The sequence below is a fragment of the Sorex fumeus genome, unplaced genomic scaffold, assembly GCF_029834395.1.
Source record: "Sorex fumeus unplaced genomic scaffold, SorFum_2.1 ptg000063l, whole genome shotgun sequence".
NCBI classification, from domain to species: Eukaryota; Metazoa; Chordata; class Mammalia; order Eulipotyphla; family Soricidae; genus Sorex; species Sorex fumeus.
In genome coordinates, this window is record NW_026606120.1 from 49,258,665 (window position 1) to 49,267,587 (window position 8,923).

The 8,923-nt window shown below is 54.3% G+C and overlaps 1 protein-coding gene across 1 annotated transcript; it reads left to right on the plus strand.

Annotated features, from left to right (window-relative positions):
* Positions 1-976: 976 nt before the first annotated feature.
* On the plus strand, positions 977-8,923 carry SLC46A1 (solute carrier family 46 member 1). The gene is made up of 5 exons (XM_056126871.1): positions 977-1,212; positions 1,958-2,810; positions 6,060-6,143; positions 7,907-8,063; positions 8,556-8,923. Exons 1-5 carry the CDS (start codon positions 1,000-1,002, stop codon positions 8,602-8,604), a joined length of 1,356 nt encoding a protein of 451 aa, XP_055982846.1. The 5' UTR covers positions 977-999; the 3' UTR covers positions 8,605-8,923.

The following is an 8,923-nucleotide window of genomic DNA, read 5'->3' on the forward strand; positions in this document are numbered from 1 at the left end:
TTTCAACCTTACACGGCTGTAATAAAATAGGCCCAGACAGGAGGCGTGGCTGCCTTCTGGCCCAATGCCTCCTGGTCCAATTCTTGTAGAATTACCCAGGAATGTAGGGTCACACCCAAGGGCCTCCCTGCTTCTCCACCAATCACTTGTCCAAGACATCAGAGTCAGGTGCCAGCCCCAGAAACCAGCCCCCTTAGGCAGGAAAAGGCCATGGAGGAGTGGAATAGGTGACAGTCTGTGGGTCACCACAGGTCCTCACAACATACCCAGACCTGTTCGTCTGCAGCTTTAATGTGAAGGGGCCAAAATGATAGTATAGCAGGTAGGGTTGTATGTAGCCAACCTAGGTTCGATTCCCAGGACCCCAAGGGGTGAAACAACCATTATTATGTGTCAGCTAGTGATGTGTCAGTCAACTACAGACCAAATGTACTGCGGTGGTCCCAAAGGGCTAGAGGGTCTAGGTAGGTCGCAGGCAGTATTTAGAATCAGGTAATCAGACCCTAGGACGTTTGCACGGTGGATAGAGACATTTCCCAGACCCCCACTCCGAGCAGAGCCTCGCAGCTGCGAGGCACATCCCAGGAGCACAGCACTGCACTTCCACTTCCGCACCGCGAGCCTGCAGAGGCACGGGGTCTGTGGCACTTGTCCTCCTAGTCTGCAGATCCGGGCTGTCCCCAGTGGCTAGAAGATACAGTATCATCGCTGGGCGCACCGCTGAGTACAGCGCGGAGTAAGCGATCGATACATGTTAATTATTTATATTTCTGTGATTGTTCGGAGCGTTCCTGGGGCTGCAGGGCGGTACCCTCGCACTTGGTGGCTGAGGTCATCCCGAGGGCCAGGGGTGGGGGAGAACGAGGGGTGCGGAATAGCCCTGTCCGCTGCAGCCCTGCGGAGCGCGGAGGGGCAGGACAGTTCCAGGCCCCGCCCCGCTGGCCTTTAAAACAGGCGCCGTCTCTGCCTTCCGCCCGTGAGCCCTCCCCCTGCGCGTACATGGACGCGGCCGACCCCCAGCGCGAGCCCCGCGCGGCTGCGCGCTGCCGGGCCCCCGTGGAGCCGCTCGTCTTCCTCGCCAACTTCGCCTTGGTCCTGCAGGGCCCGCTCACCACGCAGTACCTGTGGCACCGCTTCAGTACCGATCTGGGCTACAATGGCACCCGCGACCGGGGCGGCTGCGGCAACCACAGCGCGGACCCCACCATGCAGGTAGCGGGGGGCGGGGGGGGGGGGTAGGCGGACCCTAGGCTCAAGCGTTTGCACGGAATGGCAGGGCGCACCCGAGCGCGAACTGGGCGTCGGGGAATCCCAGGGGAAAGTGCCGGATGGGAGACCCCAAACTTGCACGAGCTCCGGACCGCATGCACCCCGTTTGCTGAGAATTGCAGCAGGACTGAACTCTGCCAGAGATACCTCGGATTCATTACACGAGTGACTCTGAGTTAATTTTTGGCTATTGAACTTTTAGCAACTTTTTACTATGCCAATTTTTTTTCTATGTCCCCCCCTCCCCCAATTTGGTTATGCGATCCCTTATACAGATCCACCCACAGTTTTAGAAACTAAGGCAGATGGATTTGGGGGACGGACACCAAGAGCTAGAGGGGTTAAGGCATTCATCATGCATGCAGCTGACCCCAGAGCTACCCCAGTATTGGGGGCAGTGACCCTATCCTAACACCCACAGGATTGCCCAACCCCCAAGATAAAAAAAAAAAAAAAACACAGGGACTAAATAAAACAAAACCTTGAGAGTTACCCATAGACAAAGTAAAGTGTGAGTTACTGATCCGTTTCCCACGATGCACCCTGGTGTTAACTTTATAGAGTTACCCTGAAATTCTCTCCATTTAGGGTTCCAGAGAGTGTGTCTGTATCCCAGGATGGTGGGGGTCTGGGGGGTGGGCAGCTCAGAGGGAGGAACTGCACCCTGGTAAAATTTCTATCCTCACAGGAAGTGGAGACCCTTACTTCCCACTGGACCCTCTACATGAACCTGGGCGGCTTCCTGGTGGGGATCTTCTCCTCCACATTGCTGGGCGCCTGGAGTGATCGTGTGGGCCGCCGCCCACTGCTGGTGCTGGCCTCCTTCGGCCTGCTGCTCCAGGCCCTGCTGTCTATCCTCGTGGTGCAGCTGGAGCTCCATGTTGGCTTCTTCGTGCTGGGCCGCATCGTGTGCGCCCTTTTTGGTGACTTCGGCGGCCTCCTGGCTGCTAGCTTTGCCTCCGTGGCCGATGTCAGCTCCAGCCGCACCCGTACCATCCGCATGGCCCTGCTAGAAGCATGCATCGGGGTGGCGGGGATGCTGGCCAGCCTGCTTGGAGGCCACTGGCTCCGGGCGCAGGGTTATGCCAACCCTTTCTGGCTGGCCTTGGCCCTGCTGATAGCCATGACGTTGTACGCAGCGTTCTGCTTTGGCGAGACCGTGAAGGAGCCCACATCAGCTCAGCTCTTCACGCTCCGTCACCATCGATCCATTGTTCAGCTCTACGTGACTCCAGGTCCGGGCAAGTCCAGGAAGCACTTAGCCCTGTACTCGCTGGCCATCTTCGTGGTGATCACGGTGCACTTCGGGGCGCAGGACATCCTGACCCTCTATGAGCTGAGTGCGCCCCTCTGCTGGGACTCCAAGCTGATTGGCTATGGATCTGCGGCGCAGCACGTCACCTACCTCACCAGCCTGGTGGGCCTGCGACTTCTGCAGTGCTTCCTGGCCGACACGTGGGTGGCTGAGATTGGCCTGGCCTTCAACATCCTGGGGATGGTGGTCTTTGCCTTTGCCACAATCACGCCCCTCATGTTCACAGGTAAAGAGTGTGGGCTCAGAGTTTCTCCTGAAGGAGCTTGGTGAAAATTGGGGGGCAGCCACTTACTACCTACAAATGGGGTTTGTACCTGAACCTTTCTTTGGGAACATCATACTTCCAGCATCAGAGGACAGACAATTAAGAATCCTCATAAAAAATGCCATCTTTGGGGCAGGAAAAATAATACAGTGGATAGGGCATTTGCCTTGCACACAGCTAACCTGCGTTTGATCTGGCATCCCATATGATGCTCTGAGCATTGCCAGGAGTAATTTCTGAGTGCAGAGCCAGGAGTAACCCCTGAGCATCACTGGGTATGACCCAAAAAGCGCCCTCCCCCCGCAAAAAAAAGCCATCTTTGTTGTCCGAGTGATGGTACAACTGCACATTGTTTGCCTTGCACATAGCCGACCTGGGTTCAATCCCCAGCATCCCATGTGGTCCCCCAAGCACTGCTAGGACTGATTCCTGAACACAGAGGCAGGAGTAAGCCCTGAGCTGGGCCAGTGGTGTGGCACAAAACAAATAAACAAAAAGATTGGTTCTTTTATAACCAGTCATTCTGCATTATCAGTCATAAATGTTAGTAAGAGAGCAAAAGACACAAGTATGGCTCATACACTAATGGCTTCACTCCTTGGCCTCCCAAAGCGTGTGTTCAGGATGTTCTTAAACAAAGTCCGTGCCATTAATGCCCAATGCTCACTTTTCCGATAAGTGTCATAGGACCTCCCTCAAATATCCCTGATCAGCTTCTTGGTTGTTTTTTTTTGTTTGTTTGTTTTTTCCTGTTCACTTGTTTGATTTTGGTTTTTGGACCACAACTGGCAGAGCTCAGTGATCACTTCTGGCAGTGCCCGGAACCAAACCTGGGTTGGTTGCTTGTACTATCTCTCCAGCAGAGTTTAAAAATTCATCTTCTCAAACCATAGCTCTCAAATCCCTACTTTAGTTCCTCCTTTTCTTTGGTGAGAAGGGTGTGAGAGACTAAAAGGGAAGTTAAATGTTTGGCTTGGGGGCCATACCCATCTGTGTTCTGGCCTTACTCCTGACTTACTCCTGACTCTGTTTTCAGGGTGGGCTTCTGGTGGGCTCAGGGGACCATCTGGAGTGCCAGGGGTGGAATCTGAGTCAACTGCCCACAAGACAAATTCCCTATTTGCTATACTATTGAAATGCCCAGGAAATTAAATTTTTTTTAACAACAGATGGGGGGGGGGGGTGTTAGGGCACACCCAGTGATGCTTAGGCTCTTCACTCAGGAATCATGCCTGGAAGTGCTCGGGGGACCATATGGGGCTCTGGGGATCAAACTCAGGTCAGCCACATGCAAGGCAAGTCCTCTCCCTGTTAAACTATCACTCCAGCCCCTTAAGGGACAGTTTTATTTTGACAGAGTCCTAGTCAGCTTGGTACAGTGAACCTGTGATTCTCAAATCACAGATTTTTGTGGGGAGGTGCAGTGTTTTGGTTCATACCCAGTGGTGCTTAGAGCTCCTTCCTGACTGCTCAGGGATCACTGCTGACCAGGCTTGGGGGTGCCAGAGAGCGAACCCAGGCTTCCTACTCACTGTACAATCTCTCTGGCCCCACAGTCACAGATTTCTCAACTGCTTGCTTGGACAGAGAAGCTAAAAGGGACAAAATACCTTTCTCTGTCACCACAACATCTCTCATTGGTTTTAGATTCAGTTCCAACTTATGGGGGGCTATGATTTTCCTAGATACCCTCAGCAGGCAGAGATTGGAACTTGTCGCCTGAAAGGGCCTTGAGGTCCTCAAAAAAGACCCACTTGGGAAGATCCACCATCCTCTTACGTTTTGGTGGTTCTGGGGATAGAACCCGGTGCCTCACACATGGAAGGCATCAGTTCTGCCACTGCATCACCCCCACGTCCCCTGCGCCCGGCCCAGAGCTCTGGAAGAGGGTGGTTTGACTGAGGAGACAGTGGTCAGTTCTGAAGGCATTGGGCAAGAAGCAATGTCTGTGCGCACCTACCTGACACACGGGGAGAGACTCCGACTCAGACGCGCGTTTCCTGCTGTCTCTCGGAGTCTGTCTCGTCAAGCGGATCAAATGCCCACACACCAGGCAGCCTCAGACCCAAGGAGAGTGTTTCCTCACCCTTCTGAGGGCCACCCCCCAGTCAGCAGAGCCACGGTATGAGCCAGCCCAAGCTTCCTTGTGGACACTCAGAGGGGCCCAGCTGTCCCCCTGCCTGGGCTCGTCTCAGAGTCTCCTGCCTGCAGGGTTGCGTTGCCCCCTCCTCTGCCTCCTCCTTGCTGTCTGGGTCGGCTCTGCCCCCACTTCCCTCTCACATGGGCTCTTGGGCTCTTGTGTTGGCACGGAAGGCCCCATCTCCCCGTGCAGGTTCCTGAGCTTAATCCCTTCCACAGAGCCATTGTGCAAATAAGGCAACATCTGCAGGTTGCAGGGATTCGGAATTGATATCTTGGGCATGGGGGACACTCCAGCCCACTGCAGCTGCAGACCATGCTATGGTGAAGACATTTTATTTATTTAGGCTGGGGATAGGGTTTGAGCCATACCCAGCGTTGCTCAGGGCTTACTCCTGGCTCTGTACTCAGGAATCACTCCTGGAGCCAGAGCTGTAGTACAGCAGGTAGGGTGTTTGCCTTGCACACAGCTAACCTGGGTTCAGTCCCCATCATCACATATGGTTCCCCGAACACTTGCAGGAGTGATTCCTGAGTGGAGAGCCAGGAGTAACCCCTTAGCATCGCTGGGTGTGATACAAAAAGCAAAAAACAAATCTCAAGGAATCACTCCTGGTGGGGTTCGGGGGACCATAAAGGATGCTGGGGATCGTGTCACATGCAGAGCAAATGCCCCTTACCTGCTGTGTATTGCCCCAGCCTTTGATGAAGATGTTTTATAGACAGGGGCGTCCCCAGGAAGGGAAGTGTCTATAGTCCCTGTGATGGCATTTAGTTTTTGAACTCAGCGGCGACTGCAAGGCCCAGGTTCATTTTCTGTCCTCTGCCATATCCAAGCCAAGGACTCGGTAAGTGAGGGACAGGACACGAGTGAGAGTGAGCTCGGAAGTAACCGAGTAGGCCCAGCTTTGAGGAGGTTGCTGTCCACTCCCCCTGGATCTGCATCGTCTCCATGACCTGGGCGGAAGTGTTTCCTGCATTGGCCTGGAGAGTAGCAGCGGCCTGCAGGGGGTCCTTGACCTCCCAGCCCCCTCCCAGCCCCTCTCCCCTCATGGTGCTTTTCTCCCACAGGGTATGGGCTCCTCTTCCTGTCCTTGGTCATCACACCAATCCTGCGGGCCAAACTCTCCAAGCTGGTGAGCAAGTCTGAGCACGGTGAGTGTCAGGAGCCACGTGGCACTGGGTTCCATGCACTCCGGGCCGTGGGCAGTTGTGAACTGGGCCACCCCTTAACAGCCTGGAGAAGGGAGCAGCTATGACAGGGCGTGGCTCTGAGAACATCACAGTGTTGGGTCTTTTCTTTTGTTACTTTTTGAGTAATGCTCAGGGGTAACTTCTGGCAGTGCACTCAGGAAGTAGTCCTTGAGATGCTCGGGGAACCATATGGGATGTCGGGAATCAAACCCCAGTCAGTCGGGTGCTTGGCAAGCACCTTCCCCACTATACTATTGCTTCGACCCCCACAGTATTAGGTCTTAGACCTGAGTTAGAAGTTGCGGTCGGCAGAGCCTGACTTTGTTCTTCTGCATCATACAGACAGAGAACTTCCTCTTTTCGGACCTCTGCGTTTCCATCTGTAAAATGGATGTGATGAGGCCATTGTTCCCTGCTGCCCTGGTCCTCCATGTCTATAAGCCCCAAGAACAGGAGCAACCATGGGGGTGTCGGTGTTTGCTTGTTTGTTTCTAATTTTGAGGGAGAATGAATCATACCTATGGATTCTCCAGGCCTATTCCTGACTCTGTACTCAGGGGACCCTATGGGATGTCAAACTTAGGGTCAGCCTCATGCAAGATAAATGCCTAAGCCCCTGTTTTATCTCTCTGGCCCTCAGGTTTGCTTTGGGCAGTAGCCTTGGGATCTGGGCATTTTTCCAGGTTCTGTCACCCCTGACCTGTGCGTGGTACCTTGAACAGTTATTTTCCTGCTCTGGGGCTGTTTTCTCATCTAATCTCTCTCTCTCGCTTTCGCTCTCGCTCTCGCTTTCTCTCTCTTATTTTTGGGGCCACACCCAGTGATGCTCAGAGGTTACTCCTGGCACTATGCTCAGGAATCACTCCTGGCAGTGCTTGGAAGATCATACAGGATGCCAGGGATCAAATCCAGGTCATCTGCGTGCAAGGCAAGCATCCTCCTCATTGTTCTATCGCTCCTGCCTCAGTGACGTATTTGCTCTCAGACACAGCTGCAACCCCCTCCAGCTTCGACAACCTGCTGACTTCCATCTCAGCTTCTGCTCGGTGGTTGCTCTGTTTTCAGAACTTGGGTTCTTGCAGGCAGATCATATAGAATAGCTTCATGCCATATACCTCCAGTTCCCCCGCCCCATCTGCCATAGATGGAGGATATGATGATGACAGACACTGGAGCCACCATGGGTTCCATTGTCCTTAGAACCCCTGTAGCCTGAGTCACTCAGTTCCAAGTTGTCTCTGGCATCTTCACTATGCCCAGAGAGGCCAGGGGAACAGGAGAGAAGAACAGCCTTTATTAACTGGTTCCCTCTCGAGGGTCAGGCTCTGTGGTCGGTGCTTTCCACACCAGCTAAAGTTATCAAGAGCTTATGAAATAGGAACTCTCTGTATTTAGCGACGTTGGCTATAGCCCTGGTGGCCCCTGGCACTGCTGGGAAAACCCAGAACAAAACAAAAGCAAATGAGAGAGAGAAGAAAGTGAAAAATCTCTCTCCAGCCCGGGTAGCCATTGAGTTGTAGCACCACAGGCCAGGCGCTTTCTATCTCTGATCTCATTAGAGCCATACAACTGCGCACAGGTGCTGTGATAGGATTGACCACTGAGAGAGGGAAGATTCAGAGAGGTTTGGTATCATGCCCCAGGCCACACAGCTGCAAGGTGGTGGTGCAGGATTTGAACCTGGGTCTTTCGAACTCCAGCTTGTGGCATTGGTGTCTTCACAGGTGCTCTCTTCTCTGCCGTGGCCTGCGTGAATGGCCTGGCCATGCTGATGGCCTCCGGCATCTTCAACTCCCTCTACCCAGCCACCCTGAACTTCATGAAGGGGTTCCCCTTCCTCCTCGGAGCTGGCCTTCTTGTCATCCCAGCAGTTCTGATTGGGTAATGCAGGGTGTTGACCCTCGGCTCATAAAGGAGTCCCTTTCCCTAAAGGAATCCACCCCCTCACCTCCCCCAGCCCCTGTTCCAGCCCCACCCGACCTCTCCTATCACTGGTGATTGCCGACCCTCTACGGGCCATTCCCAGGGACAGGCATAGGGGTGGGTGTGGGAAGAAGCAGCCCCACGCTCGTCTTACAGACTTGTCCTCTCGCCCCCAGCTGCCCTTGGTCCTCTGCCTTCCCATTTGAAAGGTGGACCTGTGGTGGCAGAAATGCACTAACGGGCAGCTTAGGATGCTCCCTTCATGGCTGCTAACACACAGGCAGGCCCGACCGCCTGCCTTCTCCCTGCCAGCCTCAGTCATGTGATAGAGCTGTCTCTGGACACCATCTCCCACCTCTGTGCCCAAGAGTAGCCTGTGTCATTCTCTGAGAGGTGAAGGGACCCCACCCCGTCCTGTCACATCTGAAGCCTCTCTCTGCTCTCTTACAGGATTCTGGAAAAGGCTCCTCCCACTTCTGACTTCCAGAACTTCTCCTAAGAGCCCCTGATCTGCCTGGGTCAGGAAACAGGGGGCAGGAGGAGCCAAGGGAGCCCAAACCAAGCAGAAGGCCATGCCTGGGACCCCCACAGCTACCCGCTCCCCCAGAGCAGCACTCACGGTCAGGTTAGACCAAGACCAAGATCCTCCCCCACTTCATCCTCAGCCATGCCAGCCTAAGATCCCAGAATCTAAGACTGAATTCCGGGCAGGTCCACTCCAGAAAGGCAGGGGTGGCGGGGGAGGTGCCTTAGGAGAGGGGCCTGTTTCCTCCCATCAGTCTGAGCCCTTTAGATGCATCAGGGAGGAAGAGGCCTGG